The 25,130-nt window shown below is 39.2% G+C and overlaps 1 protein-coding gene across 5 annotated transcripts; it reads left to right on the top strand.

Annotated features, from left to right (window-relative positions):
• Nucleotides 1-813: 813 nt before the first annotated feature.
• On the top strand, nt 814-24,243 carry STX16 (syntaxin 16). 5 transcript variants are annotated; one of them, XM_044985582.1, is made up of 10 exons: nt 814-1,114; nt 5,592-5,603; nt 8,988-9,095; nt 9,917-10,057; nt 10,863-11,025; nt 12,232-12,323; nt 13,742-13,885; nt 14,668-14,748; nt 17,462-17,566; nt 21,157-24,243. In XM_044985582.1, the coding sequence occupies exons 1-9, from the start codon at nt 980-982 to the stop codon at nt 17,564-17,566; spliced, it is 981 nt and encodes a 326-aa protein (XP_044841517.1). In that variant the 5' UTR covers nt 814-979; the 3' UTR covers nt 21,157-24,243. The 5 variants fall into 5 exon arrangements, with proteins under 5 accessions (XP_044841517.1, XP_044841516.1, XP_044841518.1 ...); XM_044985581.1 differs by having other exon boundaries at nt 21,089-24,243; XM_044985584.1 differs by having other exon boundaries at nt 817-1,060; nt 17,462-24,243.
• Nucleotides 24,244-25,130: the final 887 nt, after the last annotated feature.

The raw sequence follows: 25,130 nt of genomic DNA, 5'->3' as shown, positions 1-25,130 counted from the left end.
TGGCACTGGGGGCAACCCCCATGGCGCGGCCCAGTGATGCTGGGGACAGTGGGGCAGCCCTAAGGAATCCCTCAAGATTTCAGTCTCAGGCTGAAAGGCACAACAGGCTTCTTCCCCTCCCATTCTGGGCGGGGGCCCAGGCCGCCCCGGGGCCGGAACGTTGGTGCCGCGGCGCGCGGGCCGGGGGAAGGGGCGCTAGTGATGCACAACGCGGAAGTGAGCCGGGCCGCTGTCAGATCCGGGGAGGGAGGCTGGATGAAGCCGGGGGCTGCCGCAGGGAGTCGGGGCTCGTTCCCGCTCCTTGGTCCCTGTGAGCGGCGGGAAGGAGCCGCCGGGGACTCGCGCTGTATCCGCCCCGGGGTGTCTGGGCTCAGCTAGAGCGGGAGGCCCAGGCGAGCCAGGCCCCTGGGTGGGGGGATGCGCAGGGCACAAGCCTGACCTGGGAGTCCTTAGATAGAGAAGCTATTGGGGGGCTCGGGGTGTCCCGTGCAGGCCGAGGGGGAGTCGAGGAATCTGGGGATCCCTGGGAGTGCAGGGGGGCCCTTGAAGGCTCGGGGTTGGGGCCCCTGGGAGTGCCGGGGGGGGCCTTGAAGGCTCGGGGCTGGGACCTCTGGGAGTGCAGGGGGGCCCTTGAAGGCTCGGGGCTGGGACCCCTGGGGTGCCGAGGGGCCCTTGAAGGCTCGGGGCTGGGACCCCTGGGAGTGCAGGGGGGCCCTTGAAGGCTCGGGGTTGGGACCCCTGGGGTGCCGAGGGGCCCTTGAAGGCTCGGGGCTGGGACCCCTGGGAGTGCAGGGGGGGCCCTTGAAGGCTCGGGGTTGGGGCCCCTGGGAGTGCAGGGGTGGCCCTTGAAGGCTCGGGGTTGGGGCCCCTGGGAGTGCAGGGGGGGCCCTTGAAGGCTCGGGGCTGGGACCCCTGGGGGTGCCGAGGGGTCCCGTGACAGCTCTGCGGGTAGTCCAGCGGGGGCCCTAGAAGTAGAGCCATGGCCACCCGGCGTTTAACAGACGCGTTCTTGTTGTTGCGGAACAACGCGATCCAAAACCGGCAACTGCTGGCCGAGCAAGTGAGTAGTTACAGCTCCTCCAGCCCTCTGAATTCACGTAGCATGGCTGCTGCGGTGAGTCTCCTCCCTTCATCCTACTGTATCCCACACTTGCTGCTCTAATGCCATCTGCTTAGGACAGTCAGACAGCAAGTGTTCTTGTCTCCTCCTTCCTCCTCTCTTCACCCCATCTCCTCTCCCCCAGTGCACCCCTTTGCCTCACCTTCCCCCCAACTCCCCCCCTACCCTTTCTTCTCCTCACCCTATAGTTTCCCTCCTCCCCATCTTCTTTCCTCTTACAATTTCCTTGCCCCTTACACTTTTCTCCCCATCTCCCACCCTCCATTTGTCCCACACTTCTAACACTCTCTCTCCCTCCCACTGTCCTCTCCCCATGTAAAATGAATAGAATAGATCTGTCCCTTCATACTGATCTTGTCTGTTTGCTCCATAAATAATAAACTTTATTATTATTTAAATATCTTCAGATTATTATTAGACATTAAGTTCTCTCTCCTTTTTCTCCCAACCCCACCTCCTTTCCCAGGTGAAAGGAATAGAGCTATCTTTTCATTCTGATCTCTTCTTCTCACTTTATTGTGGGCACTGTTAAAACTTATAATGCAGTTTACCACCACTGTTTTAACCTTTTCTTATTTTGAGACAAGTTGCTGGTATCTCTTTTTTTTTCCCTTTTCCGAAGTAAAATGAATGACTGTGCTCTCTTCAATGTGTATCTTATATTTTAATTATGGAAAAGAGAGGCATATGGATCATGGTGTCATAAATTTGTTAAAATGCAATGCATGAATGCCTTTTGAAGTTCATGTAATATGGCATCCTAGACCTGACAGATCTTTTTGTTGTTTCTTGTTGTAGAAGTTGTTTAATCAATAGATGCATTCCAAATTTACCATGATTCAGTCTCCAAATTCTGAAAATACCATCACATAATTACACTTAGTGAAAGTGTAGGAAAAAAGGAAGTAGGATGGTTTATAATTGTCCACACAGCCAGTGCTTGTTTGCCTCTCTTTTAACCTACCCCAAAAAATTACACCATTCCCTTTAGGGGTTTTGTCACCTGGAAGCAATCTAATTTTATTAGGACTTTGAACTTCCAAAGCAACTAGCTCTGTTATCTTAGTGGTTTGAGCATTGGCTTGCTAAACCCAGTGTTGTGAGTTCACTCCTTGAAGGGGCCATTTAGGGATCTGGGGCAAAATCAGTACTTGGTCCTGCTAGGGGAAGGCCAGGGGACTGGACTCAATGACCTTTCAAGTTCTATGAGAAAGGTGTATCTCCATATATTATTTTTATTTATTTATATATATATATATATATACACACACACACGAGTGCAGCCATCTATTTTCCAGTTGTACATAGAGTGATGAAAAAAGCAAGGAAACAATTTAAGCAAAAGCAATAATGAAATAAAAATTGTCTAGTTTTAAAAACATTTGCGGCCACTCAATTTTTTATATCTTCATGTCACTCTGAATCCAGGTACACCTTTAGTTCGTAGTTTGGTTCTTCCTTGTTTTAAAGAACATGTACATATGCATACGGGATCCAATACTGACTCTTGCAGGCAAAGCCCCTGTTGAAACCTTAAAGAAGAATCTCAAAATTGGACCCATTGTATGAAGTCTATGTTATAGCTACCATTCCTGCAAGAAGATGCAATTACAGTGGGCTGCCATGTAGGCATAGACTTTCTCATTAGCACATCTGCGGGAGAGATCAGGGCCAGAAGTGATTTGACATGTTTAGTTATGTATCAGTCATTCAATTTTTCTTTCCCTGGTAGGAATTAGCTTTGCTATTGTTCCATTCTGAAATGTAATCACTTGTTTTAATAAAGTCACATTCCACTGCAGTATATACATCTATGTATACAAAAATCCAGCATACAAAACTCAGTACATTTTTTCAGCTAAATATTATTTCAGCTACTTGAAAGTACTTCATAGTATAATAGCAAATGTAGAAGCTAATTGGACTCTGCAGGCACAGGAGTCCACCCTTGTATATCAGTTTGCAGGATTGGGGCTTGGAGTATATTCTCTCCATTGATCATTTAAACATACAGCAAGTTTATATATAAAAATATGCTGTAGTTCCAATTTGGATATTTTAAATATGAAAGGAGAAGCCCTTCCATTTTTCTCCTTAATATCTTATTGTTTGTTTCCTCTTTCTTCTCTGACAGTTTTTATTGCTTTTGTTGTTTGTATTCTATTGCAAAGTGATTATAATACATAGGGCATAATCCTCAAGTGCATAGTCCTCAAGTGCAAGAGGACGAACTCTATACCTGTGGCTGTTTGTAAATTTTGGTCCGGTCAGACTATGATGGAAAACTTCAGATTCCAGTGTTACTTTGAAATAACTTATGAAATAATTATCGAGAGAGAGAGGCTTTTGTAAATGCATATAAATAGGCCCAATTTGAATTGAATTTTAAAAATTGTATTTCAGTAAATAACTAAGCACCCCATTTGACAGCCCAGCCAAGTAGATTTCTGGCTGGTAACTGAAACTACATTAGTATAGAATTGTCTCTGTCCATTTCCACTTTTAAGTCAAACTTCTCATTTATTTAGAAAAGTCTCCCGTAAACATATGGGTCCTCCTTTCTTTCTCTGTTGCTTTTCACTAGTGCATTTTCTGTAAGGAGAAATGGTACTTAATGCTATAAATTCCATTTCAACCTGGGAGCTGCCATTGACTAATCTTTTTTCATGGTTAGCTTTATTCCACCTCTCTTTGTACAAGCTCCTTATGAAATTACATTTATAGAACAGTAAAGGTCACACCTAGTAATATATTTTAAGTGTACTTTATTTTGGCACTCTGTTTGGCTTTTCTAAAATTTTATTTATCCAGATTGTAATTAGAGGTTGTTAAATCACCAGGATTTTTTTTAGACATTCTAAAGTTTTAATATTTACATAGCAATGTTACTGATCATGAAAACAGGCATAGAAGCAACTGACCAATCAAATTCAGTTTCCATTGAAAGGGTAGTGGGTTAGTAATACTTAGCACTTGTTTACAGCTTTACATTTTCAAAGCCTTTACTAGCATTGATGGAATAAAAAGCTATTTTGTCAAGTGCTGGTGTAAATGCAACCAGTACTGGCAGAGATAGAAAAGCTTCATGTCTCCTTGTTGCCCTGTGTGAAATGAATTAATAATTGGACCCAGTTCCTAGTGGACAGGTTTCTGTTCCATAATTGCTATTCTAGTTAAATCCACATTTGTCTCCGCAAGAAAGCTCTGTCTATACAGTTTTTGGCTATCTGTCATATATCCGTCTGGGGTGCCTATCACTACACCTACCAGTATAACATCTGTGCAAATTGCCTTTTCCTCCCTAACATGGTGCCTCCAGCGCAGGGTTGAAGCACACTGGCGGGTTGACAAAACCTTGTCACTACCTTGTCTTATCTTGTTTTGGGATAAACAGGTTCCAGGGTTGTTGATCTACCACCCTTCATGAGTACTAGAAATTGCTGTAAAAAGTTAACTTTTTTTATTCTTCATTAGAATAGTTCAGCCTTTTGATACTGACAGTCATTGAATCAATGCAACTGAAATTTTAAATACTCAGGCAAAGTTTAAATACTTAACATTCTTAAATTACTTTTTATTTCTAAAGCTGAGTATGTAAATATAAGAGGTATTTAAGTGTAGCATGAGACACCTTTTTACCTCTGAAGTATTTTGTCCTTGCTTTAGAAGTAACGTTTGCTTAATTTATTTTTCAATGATTCTTTTGGCCCCCTGTTCATACACTATGCAGTACAAAGATAATGCAGTGGTTACACTGGTAAAGTTGCAAATATATTGTAGTTGCTAGTCTTTTATATGCTTTTCAACTATAAGGACAATAACATTATTTGATAACTAAAGTATACTAAACTAGCTCTTACGTCTTTTGGTGTTTGGCGTGGCTTTTTTTGCCTTTCACTATGTCCTCTTAAGGTGAGTGGGATGCTTATCAGTAAATGTGTGTCTTGAGTCAATTTTTCAAGCTTTGCCTAATAAAAATATCAAACCAAAATGCATACAGGTCTTCCAATCTCTTTCTTGAATTGAATGTGTCAAAATGTATACTGGGTTTTGAATATTATGGACACGTGATCCTTGCTACATTCAGCTGTTACAGCTCATATTAAATATGTTTTACACGGCAATTTTTCTATCTGATAGTTGGTATTTGAAATCATATATTGTATTTAAATCAATTTCTTGACTGTTCCTGTTTACCAGTTTAACTGAAATAACTTTTAAAGAAAAATGTGCTTTTGTGCACCAGGCTAAATGCTTATGTAGATACATTGAGAATGCTGTATTTTATTAGCCATTACTGTTTTAAGAGCCTCTTTGGTTTGTTTTGGTAAACTATCAATTTAAAAAAAATAAAGCTTCAGTATTTTCTCAACTGACTGTACCCTATCTCTGTCCTATGTCTCTCTCTCTCTCTTTTACCTTTTGCTGTCCCTAAATGGATGGGGCTGATGGAATCAACTAATCATATCAGGAGCTGGATGAGGTATTGTTTTTTTATGTTTTGTTCCACCATGATGCATCCAATATAGATGATGATCAGTTAGAACACTCATTTCTTTTTACTGTTAATTTTTGAGATTTAACAGTGTAAGATCACTGATGGTTGTATTTTTTCACAATACAAGGATGAGGCAGCTTTTTCATTAGTGTGACAGAGAGCTTTCATGAGACATTTTGATGTTCAGGGTAGTCACTTTACAGTATTACTATATACTTACATAAAACTGTCCAGATTTACTATGTGCACACTACATATAAAAACTTTATACAGTGAAACCATTAAATGTTGTTCCTGCTTTTGTAAACTATAGCAGCCATAGGGCTTATTTCTGAGAGTAGTCCCTTAGGATTCAATGGACTAAGCAGTATGCCGAATAATGTTTGCAGCAACAGGGCCTTTGGGGGAGTATCCTTATTATCAACAGATCTTCAAAGCTTAAGCTTTTAAATAGAAAAGCATTATACACTAGAAACAATTAATTTGCACAGCTTTTGATTGTCTGCACAGCTGCAAAATATACATGTTGCCATCTGCTTACACAAAGTAGTATTAATGGGATTTCTCTAATATGACATCTTCGGTTTACATGACGTTTTGAAAAATCTTGCCTTCGCAGTCGCGTCTAATCCATCTGTATAGGCACAGCAACCTACTTCAAAATGCAACCCAAACAAAATGAACTGAAGAAAACGTACTTCAGTAGCTTTTTCTTAATGTAAAGTACCGGTACATCATGAGATACCATTCATGCTGCTTTATTTAATTATAAAATAAATCTATTCTATTATGCGTTCAATGTCCTATAAAGAAGCGGAGTGTTTCTGTTTGTAGCTGGAGCAGAGCGTTGCAGCAGTACTTCAGTGGGAATGAGAGGAGGCTGAGTGAATTAAGTTAGAAAGTACGGTCTAGTGGCTAGATCACAGGACTGGGAGTCAAAAGACCTAGGTCTCATTTCTAGCTCTGCCATACATTTTCTGTGGACAAGTCATTTAACCTCTCAGTGCCTCTGTTTACACATCAGTTATACGGTATTAGGATACTACTTCAAGGGATTGGTGAGGGTTTGGTAAAGTTTTCCTTCTGAGGTACTCAGAAGGAAAGTGCTATAGAAGTATTAAGTGGTTTATGTTGTTGTTTATTGTACTATTGGCCTTACCTCAGAGTTTTCTTGTTTGTAAGGCTCATTACAGCTCTGTACAGTTGTAACTACATACTGTGTTCATTTCTCTTTTTAATTACAAGTTATTCCAATCACATATTAAAAAAAATAAAAAATACTGAAGGTTACAGCAGCTAACTCAGCAAAAAGAACAGATCCAGGTAAACTACCTTGCTCTGTGTGTCTCAATCAGTTTGAGATTCTTCTGTTGTTAGCTTTGGGGGGTAAAAAGGAGTGGCAGGGAGGGCAGTAAGAGATTGCTAGAGTAAGGAAATAAATGGATATCTTCCTTCCACCCACTCCACACCTTAAGGACACAATTCTGATTGAGGATAAACAAGTGTATTTCATCATTAATTATGTCAAATCCTATAACAGCATATAATGCATTGGCATATTTGACATCAGAACTGGGCCTTTAGTCTTTGCCAGACTGAGCATGTTATGCTCTTTTTAGCTGCTTTGTTTTATTTTAAGGCTTTATTAGATGCCTCTTGAGGGTGAAGTGAAAATTTTTTGACCTACACCTACCAGTGAGATTTGGAAAATAAGGCTTCTGCACACTTACTGTAAGCATTTGCAACTCTGCAGATAATCTTTGTGATTAGTTCTCTCTCTCTTTCCCTTAAAGCCTTTCAACTTTTCAAATCTGGTTGCAGCCATGCTATGTTTTAATAGAAATCCACGCTCTGTTTTCAAGTATACTATCTCTCTCTCTCTCCTCAGAATGTACTGCACCCTCATTTTAAAACTTACAACACGGCTATAAATAAATCAATGTACTTCAGCTTCCAATAACATTAAACTCTATATCATGACACCCATTAAAACATCTTCTATCATTCAAATGATGTGACTCCTATGAATTGTGATATACACAGGATGTTTTTCGGCTTTGTATTTGTGCTGTTCCAGAGAACATACCATGATGTTAGCAGGCCACTTTTTAAAGGCTTGCTTTCACTATGGGAGTCTCTGTAATTACCGGTACATACAAAATGGTTTTGAGGTTGTTTCCTTCTAAAAGCATTTCTGTTGGCAGCTTTGCCTGTGTGCTTATTTATTTCCTTGCCAGGATCGCTACTTATTATTACTTACTTATTTTATGGTTACTCCCAGAGGCCTTAATTAGGACCAAGGCCCAGTTGTGCTAGGCACTGTACAAATACAAGTATACATACAATCTAAGCCCCTGACGTTGCAGTGATCTCCATGCAGGCAGACCCTTGTTGATGTCAGTGGGGCCCTGCACAGATTCAGGTGTTTGCTGTTGCAAATCTCTGCAGGATTGGGGCCTAAGTAGACAAGATGCCACAAATGAGTGCAACATGCAGAAGGGAGGCTGGGGTAACATGTATTTACGTTGGGTTATTGCACGGGTTTAGATCATGTATACTAGCTTTGTTATTGTAAACATGCCCCCTAAAAACATAGCCCCTCAGGTTTTACTAAAATTCTCCTACCCCAAATAAGGTGACTCTGGGCATCCTGATTTGGATCCTCCAATTTTTCTTCATATCAATTCTAAAAGACCTTACACATGATCATTTATTAAATATATTGGTCTAGCAGATACTTATCTAGCCCGTGTCCCCCCTAGTATCTGAGATTCCGAATTAATCAAATTCAGTATTTATGTGAAAGAACTCACTGGAGACAGAATATAGAAAACTTTCTTTTCTTAGCTTCACAGGGAGCTAATAAACATTATCTTTGGTTATTTGGAAATCTCATACTATTGTTTGAGACTGCAAAACATATTTTTTAAAATTAAGTCATTGAAATGAAATTTGAAAATTTTGGCTAGCCCTGATCTGTAGAGAAATGTGTCCGGTATGAGGATCCATTGGCAACAAGCTCTCACATAGAGTGAGGCCACTTCCCTTACTCCAGCTCAAGGGCTTCCTGAGTCCTGAAGCAGAGAGGAAAATGTGTGGCTGCCTGCTAGTTGCAGAGTGGATTCTATCTCCCGAGTCCTGGCAGGACACAAGGACATTGCTAATTAATGTGTGAGGAACAAGCCAGGAAATGAGGAGCATCCATCACAAATGAGTAAACTGCATATGGCGTGCATTAACTACTCTGTTAAACTGGCTTTTTTTAAGGGAGGTTGCAGTTACCGTGATTACGAAGACCTGAATTGGATGTCTATAATCTGAATAGACATCGTTTTCTGTCTTTAAATTTGTTGCTTTTCCCCTTCGTAGCTTGCTGATGATCGCATGGCACTAGTATCAGGGATCAGTTTAGATCCCGAAGCAGCAGTTTGTGTAACAAAGCGGCTACCTCCCAAATGGGTTGATGGAGTGGGAGAAGTAAGTACTTACATGGTATTGTTGGGTGTAGTTTCTCGTGCACGGATTTTATTGGGAAAATAGCTGTGACAACACTAATGCAATAAGGCTTATTGTAATAGTAATTTACAAAGGAGTTAGTTGAAGTAAAGTCTTTTTGTAAATTCTAATGCTGTTTTACATGCATAATGCAAGAAACATGGCACAAAAAGTGAAGCTGCTAGTACAGATTTCAAAAAGGCCTCTAAAAATGAACTCACAACATTTACGATCATGTCCTTTTCTGTATACAAAAAACCTCATGTGTGCACAAAAATGGGTATTCAGCCTTTACAAGCACAAGACGCTGCTTGCAGACATCTGTCTTATGACCTTACAGTTGTATTGGTAGAAGCCAATTTGAAATTATGCCCTTGAATTTAAACCATTATGCTTGGTTTGTATTGCAACACCATGTGATATGGGTGAAGGTGCCATCTGGATTTTTCATATTCCCTTCTAAATTTACGTTTTTGATTTTACTGTTAGTTTTTTATATAATTTGAATGATTCTTTGACTGTATTATGGTCCAGTCCAGTGGAGTTACATCTTTGAAAGCACCATAGTCCCATCCAGTGGGTACCAATAGAGGATTTATGCTAAGTTAAAATGTCAAAGGAGCAACAAGGTCACAGATCAAACACTCAGAGGCCAACTTTGTACATTTTGGCTTAAAATATTTGGCCTATTTTTCTACAGAACACGCTTCTGTTAATTATTTCTTCACATAAATTAAGTCTATCTGGTATTTGTCAGAACCTTTTCCTTTGTGGCATTACTGTCCTTTCTCCATTTCTTTTAGATTCAGGATGATATCAGCAGGATTAAACAGAAAATGAAAGAATTAGCCAGTCTTCACGACAAATATTTAAACAGGCCTACTTTGGATGATAGCAGCGAAGAAGAACATGCAATAGAAATTACTACCCAAGAGATCACACAGGTGCAGATAAAATATTTTCAGAGAAGATGTTAATTATGTTCAGTTCCGAAGCCACGGTTTTACTTTGCTCTATCCTGGTGTGGCGCTGACTTATTTGAAATAAAGTTCACATTGATAATCAGTGCGCTCTTGTGGTTAGAGCAGGTGATTGAGCCAGAACTTTGGGGTTCTGTGCCTAGTTCTTCAACTATGTCAATGAGATCCTGGGTGCAGGTAGCCTGTGATATACCGGAAGTCAGGCTGGATGATCTGGTGGTCTCTTCTGGCCTTATACTCTATGATGACAAGTCACTTACTTGCTCTATGCCTCAGTTTACCCATCTGTAATATAGATGTTAAACCCCTTGCTGTAGGATTGTGAGGCTCAAGTAACTCATGTTTGTAAAGGAGTTATACAATATAAAATAGTATTACTAATATGCGACCTCCATTCTGAACAGAAGTAATTACTTTCTAATGGAGTAAATATTGTTCTTGGGCAGAACAGCCTGCATGATCTCTTGAATGCCTTTTTCATTCACAAAGTAAATATCATAACTTGCTTAATCACAAATCCTTTAATCAGTTACAAAATTTAGCTTACAGAAAACTTTCATTTATATTTATCTGCAAAATTGTTTGGATTTTAATCTTCATCTGAGTGCTGTGTTTTTATATCCATTTAAATGACAGTCTGGACATCAGTGTTCTTTACTTTTCTTTAGAAATCCTTATATTAAAGTATTACAGTCATTCGTTCAGCATTTGAGCCATTGATAATTAAAATGTCTTACTATTCTTTGACTAATTGGAATTATTTTTTCAGCTATTTCACAGATGCCAGAGAGCAGTCCAGGCCTTGCAGAGCAGGTCACGTAATTGTACAGAACAAGAAGAACGGGTTCTCAGAAACATAGTGTCTTCCTTAGCACAGGCCCTTCAGGACCTATCCACCAACTTTAGGCATGCACAGTCTGACTATCTCAAACGTAAGCATCTGCAAAGACATATAGTATTAAGTGCCTTCGTCTGCAAAGTTTTGACCAAATACCATCGCCCTATTCCATTTGTGCTGTGAAGGTGGTATCCCCATATTCTGGGTTGGGGAAACAGAAGCACAGAGAGGTTAAGTGACTTGTCCAAGATCACGAAAAGCTAGTAGTAGAATTCAGGAATTCCTGGCTCTAAGTCCTGTGCTCAAACCTGTGCCTCTTTTGAACTTATTTATAAAATAAGTTAATATACTTAGCGTGGTCTTGATACAAGTACAAATATGAGGTGTATATATATGAGTGAAGTCTTATGTACAGTTTTAGCTGCAGGCAACAAGTGGAGATTGATTGCTAATAAATGTTAATGTCCAACAGCCATAGAGGAGAGAAAACACAGATGCAAAATGCTATGTGCAATATACCACATATATAATGTGCAGTGTCCAAAACTCTGTAACTAGGCAAATGCACCAACTTATTTTTATCTTGTCCACTTAATATTGACTTAATATCTCTTCACCCTGTAGCACAGCACTATAGTTGCCACAGGTAAGGTTTGGGATCATGACTAGGAGGAGACATGCAACTGAGAGGATTTCTTTGTTAGAAAATAACTTCCGGGGTGACACACTGAAAACTGCTGCCCTGTGAGAGACATAGTGCATGTATCTACCTAGGTACTTTGCAGCGCACATCACCTTAGTATCTGTATTTACTCATCACCTCTAGCTTTGCTCAATCCTAATAATGTGCTTTTCTGCAAAAAGAAATAAAACATTTTTTTAAAGATGGGGCAACAAAAAAAAAAAAAAACCTTTAAATTACCTTAAATTTCATATGGTGAATGTTAGAGCATGCTAAATTACTTGAAGTTCATGGAACATAATGATTAAGAGTTGTTGATCTAACCAGAATCTTGTGTAGTCAAAGTTGGTCATGCTTTGTAAATAGCAATCTGTATATGCTGATTAAAATTCAGTGCCTGTTAGGAAAATCTGGCTAATGGCGTGATATTGCTCTGCATAAATAAGTTTCCCTGTCTACATCTTTTGTGTCCTCCTGAAGCTTCTGGAAAAATCTTTTCACCTAACGTACATTAATATTTAGAATGTTGTATTTCAAAATGATAATAGTGGATCTGAGTGACTTTCTGCTTTGTGTATCTAAATATTATACTCAGCCACGGCTTTTTTCTTTTTACAGGCATGAAGAATCGAGAAGAAAGATCCAAGCATTTCTTTGATACATCAGTCCCGCTTATGGATGATGGAGAGGACAGTACTCTTTATGATAGGGTAAGTTGGTAGGTATTAAGTGAAGTTTATTGGAGAGTAGGGTTTTTTTGTTTGGTTTTTACTGTGGTCTTAGATATGAGAATCATGAGAGTGAATCAAAAACCAGATTGTGTCTGATGTATGCGTCAAACCACATGTGAGTTCCATCTTGCCAGTTGCCTTAGTGTTTTCCTAATAGCACTATTGTAAATGAGTGGGGGGGGTTAAAGACTTGAATTTTAAAAAAAGTATTTTTCTGCTCTGATATGTCATCACTAAGATGTGTTCAGTAATACATATCGTGCCATACATTTTGGGGGAAAAGGAAGAGCACAGATTGTCATTCATAATGTTAGGAAGTTGGGATTAGCTTTGATTTTTTGCAGTGAGAGAGATATGAGTTCAGAAATCAAACTCTCATTCCCCTGATAGAGACCAGGAGCTCTGCAGAGGCAGCATTGTCACCCCTCGGTCCATCTTTCCAGGGCACATGTAGGGGTTCTGAAGAGAATTGTCATCAGCTGGCAGGACGGTAGCTTCAATTGGATGGTGGCAATGTACAGTCATTAGGAGTGATCCCTGTGACTCTATTTCCTCTTGACAAAGAAGTTGAAGTTTTCTGCACAGACCTTATGGAGCATAGATACGAAGAATGGGTCCAATTTAATGCTTTACCTCTACCTCACCTACTTGGTATATTACACAAGACACATCTCCAGTGTTACCACGCGTGCCAGATGCGTCCCTTACAAGTGCCCACAACAGTGTGGGAACTGCGTACTCCTGCTATGTCAGTGTTTCTCAGTATGCCTCTGTTTGTTGGTACTGCAAAACACCACAACCTCCAAGGCTAAAGGGTTAAGCGGCAAACTCGTGGAAAAGGTGGTGGACTGTATTTCAAGTAGCATAATAAAAGTAATGTTCCACTTGACCTCTAAACAAGAGAGCCTGAAAATGAGCACAGTGCGTTGTAGTGAATGGCCTTGGCAGATCAAAATAGTAATGTCTGTAATACAAAAGGATTCTGCAAACACAGTCATTGCTGTAGTATACACACTTTAACAGCAGTTGACCTTATGAGCTGTTCTGTACACTGAGCATTGAGTAGCTAGGCCATACCTACTACCATTGACATGTAAGTTTTGCCATTTCCTTGGTTTGATACATGTGGACAAACTTGCTTTCAGACAGATTTTGATGCCCTGCTGACATTTTGGGTGTGCAATACAGATGGCAATCCAAATTATTTTTGTGGCAGCCCTAAATCTGTTACATATTTAATGCACAGTAGCATACTAAGATTTTTTTCTTAATGATGTCTGTGGCTGCTAGAGTTCCAAAGAGGCCCTGGCATAAAGCATTGTCATCCTAATATTTATTACTACCAATGTTCCATGTTGTTACTGTTAGCTCATCATTTAAATCTTCTATTTCTACAGGGTTTTACAGATGACCAGTTAGTATTGGTGGAACAAAACACATTAATGGTGGAAGAGCGGGAACGAGAAATCCGCCAGATTGTACAATCAATCTCTGATCTCAATGAAATATTTAGGGACCTTGGAGCAATGATAGTGGAACAGGTGTGTGGACCCATGGTATCAGCACTACAGACAGAGCTGGTAGCAGTGCCTGTTGTTAAGGTTGCCTGACACTGCTCACTGGTAGACCCTCTTTTCAATTTCTTACAACTTTGCCAAATTTCAACCATTTGGGCTGTAATAGTCCATGTTTGGTGTCTGCCTCAAGCTAGTTTGCATATTCCCCCCTTCTTTCTCCCTCCCTGCCACCAAAATGGTTTCCAGGCTAGGGAAAAATATGTTTGCCCATGTTAAAAAAAAATTCTGGCAACCTTTTCTAGCGTGTGTCTGTGTATCAGGGCTGGGAAGCGCCCTCCCAGTTGCTGTGTAGATATACCCATACCCAAAGGATTTGGATGCCCATTGTTTCTGTTCATTTCCATGGTGCAAGGAATTTGAGGGTTGAGAAAACTAACCAAGAGTACAACATTGTTTCCTGGGATCATGAAAAAGTGTTAAAGTTGCAAGAAACTCTTGGTCATTACAAGTAACTGGATCTGCATTTATAATTTAAAAACTGAAATGATCACTGTTACACACCTCAAATTGTGTATGCTTTAACAGTCCCATTATTTAGGCAACCAAGCTAGGAACTCCTTTAAAGACAACATTTTATTTTCTTGACTGGTTCTTTTTTTTGAAGATGTGCTTAGCCTGCATAGCTCATCAGTTATCTTCTGTGAACCCTATTTATCACCCTCTTATTAATTGTAATTGATTGTTACAATTGTAGTATTTATTTAGGTTCAGGTTCATGCTCATTATAACTGTTGTTTGTTGTTCAGGGTACAGTTCTGGACAGAATTGACTACAATGTTGAGCAGTCGTGTATAAAAACCGAAGAGGGATTGAAACAGTTACATAAGGTAAACAGAGCGGATGTTTAAGATGCTATATACTTTGTTACATGATACTCTTTAATATTTTTAAGAAGATCCATCAAACACTATGGCCAAATTTAAAAAAAATAAATAACTGGTGCCTCTTCTGTCATGTACAATTGCTTTGTGGCAATTGTGGATGCAACAGCAAGTGAAATCTATGATCTGACTCTACCAGGAACTTTACTGCATAACATTTTCAAACATAACAAGGAGTCCGGTGGCACCTTAAGGACTAACAGATTTATTTTGGCGTAAGTTTTCATGGGTAAAAAACCTCACTTCTTCAGATGCAACCCTTTTCAAACATGATTCCTGGCATTAGGCACCCCGTCCATAGTTGAGCACATAAATACAGGTGGCCTGCCTTCCAATTGCTGAGCCTCATGCAGCTTACACAGAAGATCAGGCTAGTTACTTAGGTCCCTCATCGTGGACTTAAATCCCTCACTTTAGGTGCCCAAGTTTGCAGATGTTGTCCCTTGAGGCCTGGGTTTAATATGCAGGCATTGCTTTTTGTGGAGCTGAAAGTGGGTATTTTCCTCTTTTCTACTGCATCAGCTAGGATTTTAGTCAAACCTTGTGCTTCTGCTCTGGAAATCTTAGTTTTGAGGTAGCTGAAAAGCTTGGACTCCAGGAAAATAATACAAAAAGGCTTTTTTCCCCTCTTTTTAAAAAATGTAGGATTTTGTTCTGTTCAATTGAATCCTTCCATGGCTGGCAACGACATGGAATGAGAAGTTTATGCTCAACCTCAGAATCTCAGTGGCCCATTATATTTTGGAAACTTGGAAGTCTGTTTACTGCAAACTCAGTCTTCTTATATCATTGCAGATTTCTGATACATTGTCATCAGAAAAGTGCCATTGGAGAAGAGCATAATGCATTGCTATCTAGTTTCTTTTTTCTGCTTGTGTATAAAGATGAATTGGTGACCACTGAAAACAGGGCATTGATCCCCTGGCTATAATTATTAATGTAATGACCAGCAGTTTACACAAAATGGGCTAGAAATAAATAAATGATCAGAACTGGAAAGATATAGTCATGCCACAGGTCCCTTCTGGTATACTGATTAGAGCTTGGATCCTTCGTGCAATATGCATTTTATACTGACTGTTTTCAGTAGATGTGGGCTGTAGCTAAGCACTTGGTAGAAATCTAATCAGTCACAGGAAATATATATGCAAATTATCATGATACTGTAAAACAGAGTGCCTGCTACGATTGGTATCTCTTTTTTCTTTAAGGCATATGTTGTCAGTTTTCTTTTCTGCTTTAATGTGCACAGCTATTTCAAACTCTGTTTACCAACTGATTTGCATTATTCACTTTGGAAACCTGATGCCATTAATATTATTAAAATATTCCTCCCTCATAACAAAATGAAAGTTACACAATCCATTGTTTTGGGATACTTTAAGGGCCAGATTTACAGGCTAATTAGGTGTGCAATTACGTTGACTGCACATCAGTTAATTGCATATCAAAGTGGCTAGTTAACATTTCTTCACCAGTCCTATTAAGCATTTCTCATGGAAAAAATTTCTAACATTGTTTTTCATTTTTTTTCCAAAAATTGTCATGGTGTTTATCTATTTTGATTTAAGAAATCAAAACAACAGTCGTTGTTTGGTTTTGATTTTAAAATTTTCGTTTTGGCTTCTTTTGGTGGGGGGTGGTTTCCCCCTCTAATCCCCTGAGTTGGGGAATAGAGAGAAGGTGGGGGAAGGAGGTAGAAAACTGAAAACCAAATCAAAACAAAAATTTTCAATTCCAATTTCAGAAACTAAAACAAAATTTTCATTTTGATTTGTTATATCAAAAAACACATTTTAAAGGAAATGAAGCTTTTTTTAAAAAAAAAATTCATTTCCTTCAAAAACCACTTTTTTTAAAATAATACCAAAAAAAAGTTTGAAGAATTTTTGACCAGCTCTGTTACTTAGAGACATTTGTATGCATAATTGCCTGATTTGTGTCCACAATTTAGATAATTTCCGCACCTAAACAATCTAAAATTATGATTTTAGTTATCATTTACATTTTCAGGTGTGCTGCCTCTATTTTAGGTAAAGTAATATTTTACACAGCACCCTATGGGGTGTACAGCTTTTCCAGGAACTAAAGATAAGCACAACCAACCTTTGTTTAATTGACGAGATCAAATTCTGTGACATGAAGTTTCCCTCTTATCTGAAATAATCTAATGTGGATAAATGGGGTTTCAGCATATACTTGTCTTCAGTACATCAATACCAAGTCAAAGAAGTCTGTACAATGCTGACATGAGTTATTGAGTTATAAGGCCATGTCTACATTGCAATAAGAACCCGTGGCTGGCCCATGTCAGCTAAGTTGGGTTTGTAGGGCTCAGTCTGTGGGGCTGTGAACTTGTGTAGACATTTGGGCTCGGGCTGCAGCCCGTGAGCGGGAAGGTTCCCGGAGTCCTGGCTCCAGCCCAAGCCCAAACATTTGCACCACAGTTATACAGCCCACAGTTATACGGCTGGTTAATTGCAGCATAGACATACCCAAAGTGGCCGCTTTGCAGTATAATGTGAAATGTCAAGTTATAACCGTAAAAACAGTGTATGTGTCTAGTAGGTGTCTAGATACTAAACATGAATCATGCCAGGATCTGCTTTTGCACAGTGCTGAAATCAACATACTAACTACCTTTCGTTTGTTTCTATAGGCTGAGCAATATCAGAAGAAGAATCGGAAGATGCTTGTCATTTTAATTTTATTTGTAATAGTAATTGTACTTATTGTTGTTCTTGTTGGTGTAAAGTCACACTAGGTAACGGTTCTATGATTTTCTTATTTTTGTGTGTATGTAATTATTTTTCCTAATCTGAATGGATGGACCTGCACTCCTGAAAGTTGCCTTTGAATGTATAAGCCCTAGTGGTACAAATTCTGTGCAATGTTTCAGTAGAATTCTTTTCATAACACATGCTTCGGTGATACCAGAGGTGTTTGTAAAACTTGTACAGAAAATGTCAGGACACTTGATAATGCTACCAAATTGGTCATCCAGTTCTTTATCCAAACATATTTGGAATATTGTGCAGTATTTAAAAAAAAGATGGAAAATAAGAGTAGATGTTTACAAGAAAGTACGATAATTAGTATTTCACTGTGTGCAAAAAAGTGTGCCGTTCTTTGTAGTCTTATGTTGCAATTTTGTAAACTATAAAGGTTTTTATGGGACTATGATTTGGAGGTTAAATGCCTTAAAAGATGCACAAAATTCTAACTGTTTGATTTCACCTACTTTTCTCCAAACTTTTAAAAAATATATTTGGAGTGACCATTAAAAAAGAAACCTCTTAAAACAGAGCATAATTCAACCCCTGTGATCTTAATTTACATTTTGCATCATTAGTAATTATCAAAGTAGTACTTAAAAGTGTAAATAACAAGACTTAATCACTGGTATAATTTAACACATTTAGTTTAATTAAAATAGCTTCCTAATCCTAAGTAATCATAGGGATAATTTTTCCTCATCAAAAAGATCATGCATGATATTTTCTATTGCAAATTTCTTGGTTATATATTAAATACAGCCAGCTACATTACAATCATTTTAATGGTTTGCGCTAAACCTGCAATAGAAAGGAAATTCTCCTTTTAGCCCCCTGTATCCTTCATCTTTTTCCCTCCATTAGGTGTCCCACAACAGTGGATGGTAGACTGTCTTCACGTACAAGTAGTTCCAAATATTTACAGTACATCTGTCCATACACTCATCCTAAATAAGTATTTCAATATGGGTACAATATATATTGCAGTCTTTATCAGGGGACAAGTTTAAAATGCAGTGTTGACCATGACTAAAATGATGTACTAGTATGGGCATGCATCAGATCTTTGGTGCCAAATGTCTGGCTTGCAGTGATTCTGCAGCAATACAATTTGCTGTAGGTCAGGGGAGAGAGAAAGAGAAGAGAAATCTTGAGCAGTGTGATATTAATGGTTTAATATGGTCCAAAGTGTTGCACAATTATAGGGGCATTGCCTTAATACTTTTAACAAGGCTTTTCTGTATTGAATACTTGGTTTCTCTAAGAGGCTATAGCTTGTACTAATGGCACTTTGGTTCTGATTTGTACAATGATCTGCGTACACTTGCAGTGATGTTGTGCCCAAAGCCACTGAAGCTCAGGTACACAATATAATGATTCTAAAAGTGTACATGGGGGATTGGGATCCTCTGTCCATAGCAGTGCAGACTCTTGCCTGCTTTCTTCCTGTAATGGGCCATGTATGCCATCCACCAACCCCTACTTCCCTAGTAATGATGGTATACATGGGTCTTCCTTGGCATACTTAGACATAATATTAAGATATGGCCCTTTAAAAAGTATTTCTAGCTATCTAGCTATTGATTTTCCTTTGTCTGACTAGACCTTCAGTCATTAGGGTGCTTAGGGTATCTGTTTACTTGCAGGAATACTTCAGTGTCAGTTCCAAGTCTCTAGGTGTCATGTATGGCAAATCAAACCAGACAGATTGACTCTGATGGAAAGAGGTCCACTAATGAAGTAGATGTTCTCTCCTCCCCTCTCCCACCAACCTCCACCACCCTCCCCCAACCCCCAACTGAAGAATTGCAGTTAGTAGCTGCAAGGCAGAGGAGACACATGGAGGTCCTTCATAATGATTAGTCATGATAATTGGTGTTTTCTCTATTAAAGATATTGCAGGCTGAAGAGAGAAATCCCTAGCGTGTGCTTAAGTTACTGCCTTTTGCAAGATGAGTGTGCCAGGGAACTTCCTTGGAACCGGATTAATTTTCACTTTTTATTAATAGTCTCCCTTGGTTGGGAGAAACATTTGTTGTCCTTTATGAATCAGGCAGATGATAGGAGACTAATGGGGGGGAGGCTCATTTAAGTCTTGTAACTGACTTTGTGTGGGCAGAACCCTACCTAATACAAAGTATCTCATGAAATAGGATAGAATTCTGAGCAAGTAGTTTGCCTGCGTGCAGCAGCACGACCCACAGGGTTACACACTGCAGACATTTTCAGGATAACCGCAGGCTAATGGAGTTCTTGCTGATCAAAGTCTCCCATCAGAATTCCTCATTCCTTGGTCTGAGCTCATACTTGGAGAATGCTTACTTGATATGGGGAATAGGGCAAAATAAATTTGTCAGGTGGCTGGATGGTTTTTTTGGATTGGTGATGGAATATGTGGAGCCATTAGGTTACTGGTTGAAATCTGTTCCTGTTGGTAACAGCCTTTAGTTACTTCCACCTGATGGATAATTCATGGTCTATGTGGAATAAGATGATAATTTCAGGCCAGTTTCACAAACTGGCACTAATTGGCACACTTTGCAAAAATAGGCCAATGAGACTGGACTATCCTCCGGCCTTGAAATTTGGGACAGTGTGGGAATCCATGCACTGCTTCTACTCCCACGATTTGCTTTCTGGGTAAAGAGGAATTTGGTCTCCAGAAACTACCAATGTAGACTTTTCGCCAGCACTAAATTCACACGCACACAATTTGTAAAAGGTAGAATAAAATTCTTTAGTTTTGTAGCTGGTGTGTTAGCTCCCCAGTGTTGGCATAGATCTTTTTGATGATTGTGACTAAAACTACTGTCTCCTAAGTGTGTTACTGCTGTCTGCATCCTATGGTGCGAAGCAGTAAACTTTGCTTTAATTTAATTGACTGTATTTGCAACTTTCACTCTAAGATGTTATTTATTTCTGTCTTGACCAGTGCTTTTGTTGTTTTATCCTAGCTGATTAATTTAAAGACATAATAAAACAACAACACTTCCAAACTAATTGGTTAATTGTTACTCATTTTTCTTACATATTTATACTAAAATAAAACAATTAAGCACTTAGTTTTGTTTAAGAAACATCAATGTAATTTTGTGTTTGTAGTCTGTCAAATTTAATGGAAGCAGTAATGACATAGAAGATCCCAGAAAATTAGTGCTCTTTTTAACTAATGCTAAATCTCATGTAGCATGAACACTTCACGTAGCCAAAATTAGGAAAGGAACAGCATTCATCTATAAGTATTACTGAAATGGAAGGGATGGCCTAACCGTGCTAAACTGATGGAAAATATTTAGCAAATGTAAACATTTTAAATAGAGGTGCACATTTTATATACAGTGCAAATGACAAGTTTAAGCTCAGATGCACTGTCTAGCATAATTCATGATGAGCTAGAAATTGCTGAAGCTGATTTTTAGTGATACTGTGTTTATCTGAGAGAGAGGATCTTTGATAGGATTTTATTTCCTATATCATTCCAAATGTCTGAATTCCATTATAATTCGTCCTAGATACTTATTCAGGGCCAAACCATTGTCGTTTATGCAAGGCTGGAGTAATCTGGCTTTAATCTCCCTGGGGTTAAAAACAGATGGTATTACCCTTCTGACCTAGGCTGTGGAGCATCTGTACGGCCACAACAGTCCGTGAGCGGTATCAGCAGCTGCTACACCTACACTGAGGATTTGGGCCTTTGGATCAGCATAATCTCATCAACCTATTGGCCACGCCTTTGACCTCCTCCTGACCTCCCTTGCATGCTGCGGAGAAAGCCAGTGCAATGTATTTGATGGCTCCTGGGGTGTGCACTTCTTCCTGGTCTCGAGACACCTCCCTGTCTGTAGTGGAGCCCCAGAATATGTTCAGAATCTGCTGTGGGCACAAAGGCCAGAGTAGGAGAACATGTTAGGATTCAGTCCTTGATGTGGAAAGCTATTGAGTTGAGAAAGTAGACACCTGCAAGAGCCAGCAGAATAAAAATTGCAAGAACGTGTTCTCCAAGAATGCGTGGCTTTCCTTACCTGTCCTGAATATATCCCTGGCCTACAGGTCTCCTTGGCCAGGCTGTTGACTTTTATATTAAAATTCTCCACTAAAATAGAAACAAGCTTACAAAAATGACCAAATCTACATGTAAGTGTAACTCAAACTTACTAGAATCAAACTTCATTAAATGTTTGAAAACTACAACGTCTTGTAAGCTAATATCAATAGGATATTAGGTGCCACTTTGACCCCTCTCTAAAAACTGAAAATGTGTAATGGTTCTCCTTAAAACACACAGTGTAAGCATTAACACCACTTGTAGGCCTCCAGGCCTAATTAGCAGTGGAATGATGACTAATGATTTAGTATTCACTGGAGCTTTTTAATGTAGGATATAACATACTGAAATGTTGGATACTTGCTGTATGCACTTTGTTATGAAACTTTAATTTTCATCTGTTTTGCTTAACCTTTACAAACCTGGCTTTCAGTACAGCCATGCACAGTACATTAAGAACAAGAGGTGACAAACAGTTAGAATTTTGATTTTGCTAAAGAAAACTTTAAAAGACTTTTATCTACCAAGAAAACCCTCATGTTCTGTGTAATCTGCAAAGAGGTATTAATGCAAACTGATCCTTAGAGTGTATCTTTGTTAGTGTATGAGGCATCAAAATGAAAAGTTACACTCTGTTTGTCAAAATAGAGCTTTATGAAGTGGTTGAGGAAAGCTTCTGGGATTTTGTATATTGTAATTTATCCACTTGTAATTAGAAGAAATTACATTTGTTTTTTGGGGAAGAGGAAGAAAAAGCAAATGATTTGACAACATAATTTGGGTTTAACAGCCTAGTTTTTGAGCTAGACTAAATGTAAAATATGTACATTCCAAAGGAGTTTGCAAACTTGAGATCTCTTGTTTATGCCTAATGGTTTCATTGTAAGACAACGTTGTCTTACCGATTGGGACAAGTAGCAGTGCTTGCTTAAGGGATTGTCAGGGCTTTTTCTGCTCAGCACCCCTTTTTCCAGACAGATGGGTAAACATGGGGACATAACTTTTCTTACTTTGCATAGTAATTTTCCTGAACTCCAAGAATGTTTTTCACATTCCTCAAAATGTTTTCTTAATTTAGATCTCCAAATAGTGCCTGTCCCCAGATAAAATTGATCAAAACTTGGATTTATAAAATAAACACACTTAAAATAAGGAACCCAGTACAGATTTCTGTGTTGAATTGTAAGTAATCATTTAAGTCCTTAGCAGTTGCTTGATTCCATAAACACTGTTGAACCAGCACAAGGTTAAAAATAGCTGTGGCCATGGAATTTAGTTGTCTATGCTAGGGCTCTCACCATTTTTAACACCAGTGCAACCAATGGTGGCGGGGAGGGGAATTTAAGAAATTTTCACTGCATAGACAAGGCTTCAGAAAGAGATTAGACTCTCAGCAAGTCCAGTGCCTTGATTAAGACCCTGATTCTGCACCATTAAAGTCAACGTGAGCTTTGTCATTGATTTCAGTGAAGATAGGATTGAGCCTTAAGTATCCGTTCTTTTTACCCATTCCAAATCTTACCTACTGAGCATGTTAACATTCTGGGATTTGGATTAGATGACCTAATGTACTTTTCCAATTGTAAATTGTTTTAATGTCTAAATCCAAAATACAGCTGTTTATTCCTATTTCTCCTATCTCCCACCGTAGTTTGTCCATATGTATTGGAATAGAATTGAATCCTTAGTGGAGTATGTTCTCTGGCTCAGTAATATCACTAAAGATGGAATCTGTGTATTAGGTCATCCTGTCCATTCCCTGGCAATGCAGGATTGTTCTCTACAATATACTTTCTGTATCTAGGCTAGTTTTAAATGATTCAGACAGTGAGGCTTTCACCACTTCCTTTTGGGAAGCTGTCCCATGGCCTAATAAGACCTGACCATAAGGAAGTTTTTCCTGGTATTCAGCCTAAATTTTTTCTTTTTAAATGTCTTCTCTTTACTTGCACTTACATTCTGCTTTGCCACCATAAATAACTCCACTCCCTCTTTGATGTATAGACCCTCCACCCATTTGTAGATTATCGTGTCTATCTCTGGCTGACCAAACATGCAGAGCTGAAAATATACCCCAATATGTTTGGTTTAAACCTATTTTAGTTTGCTACTAAAAGTGGAGTTTGGAAAACATTGTTTCTTATTAGTAAATCCACATGCTGTAATTTAGAGCACAGTTTGGCCATTTCCTCTGGTTTTTGGCATGCTCCTTTATAAATATAATTTAGGTCTAATACTTAGTTATGGTTTTGTGAATGCAAAGAAGAAAATTCAGCTTTCCATTTAGATTTAAGAATTAGTCGCCTATGAAATTAACACTTTTAGTCTGTTTACAGTTTCCATCAGTTAGAAGATATCAAAAAAACTCATCAAGAATGTGTAACTTGAGCTCTTCCTTTTATAAAGGGTGCCTATTTTTAATTGTAGGTGGATGGTAGCTGGAATCAATGCTAATAACTTCCATTCATTTCCCCAAAATATGAATTACCACCTTAATCTGTGGAGTGTAACACAAGGGATCTCATGTTTTGAACAACCATGTACAGTTTATTTTCTTCCATTTCACTCTGTGAACTGTTTGTAATGTATAAGTAAACCATTAAAAAAATCTTAGTATATTTATTGAAAGTGATATTAAATGCACAAACATGTTAGATCAAATAGCTCAGGATTTCTCAGCCTGGGGCCACAACCAGGACCACTCTGCCCTTAAGATAGCATTGGAAGGGTGTCCCAGCTCAACAGGTGGGAGATCCCCTCCCCCTATAGAAAAGCTGAAGCCCCCAGATGTAGGCCATCGTCTGTTACGCCATGTTTCCTATTGCTTTATCAAGCCTGTATTTGAATATCCTAAGCAGTGAAACTTTCCCACTTCCTTTAGGAAACTAGTCCACAATCTGGTTTTACTCTGAAATGTTTTAATGTGTATTTAGCCCAAATGTTCCTTTATATTAGCTTCCATCTTGTTACCCTTCTGCCTCTCTAAATGATTCCTCTCTTCCTTGAAGCTACACTATAGATGTGTTTTTCTTCTTCCCCCATCACTCTATCTTCACTTACTAAACTGGCCTAGGTCCTACTAGCAAAGCGCCCCAGTTCCTGGGCAGCATCCTATCCACTCACAGACCCCCGCAAGCTACCCTCTGGGCTGGGTGTTCTTGGAGCCACCAGCTGCCCTTAGCCCAAATGTGCCAACTGATCACCGGTTGTGGTCACAGGCTGTCATAGATGTTTGTCTTTATGGTCAAACCATCCACAGCGTTTCCCCTTCTTGACCTGTGATCCTCTCTCGCCAGAGAAAGGCCCCTCTTTAACCCTGTGATCAAAAGGTGCAAAAGCTCAAGCACTCCCCAGCCAGCTGCGGCTCACACATTTCTCTTGCTTTCCAAACCCATCCCAGCGCGATAGTCTCCCCCTCTCCTCATCCTCTCGCGTACACAGGTGGAGTCGAAATCCTGAGCTGCTGCCCGTTGCTTGGCCTAGGGGCAGCTCGAAACATTTCATAGAAT

The sequence above is a fragment of the Mauremys mutica genome, chromosome 13 (genome assembly GCF_020497125.1).
Source record: "Mauremys mutica isolate MM-2020 ecotype Southern chromosome 13, ASM2049712v1, whole genome shotgun sequence".
NCBI lineage: Eukaryota > Metazoa > Chordata > Testudines > Geoemydidae > Mauremys > Mauremys mutica.
Note: the sequence above shows the minus strand (reverse complement) of the source record. Positions and strands in the feature narration are given on the sequence as shown.

Coding starts and splice junctions, on each gene's coding strand:
- STX16 (XM_044985582.1), top strand. CDS start 980: ATGGCCACCCGGCGTTTAACAGACGCGTTCTTGTTGTTGCGGAACAAC. Junction 11,026..12,231: donor ACAGTCTGACTATCTCAAAC/GTAAGCATCTGC, acceptor TTCTTTTTACAG/GCATGAAGAATCGAGAAGAA. Junction 14,749..17,461: donor GATTGAAACAGTTACATAAG/GTAAACAGAGCG, acceptor TTGTTTCTATAG/GCTGAGCAATATCAGAAGAA.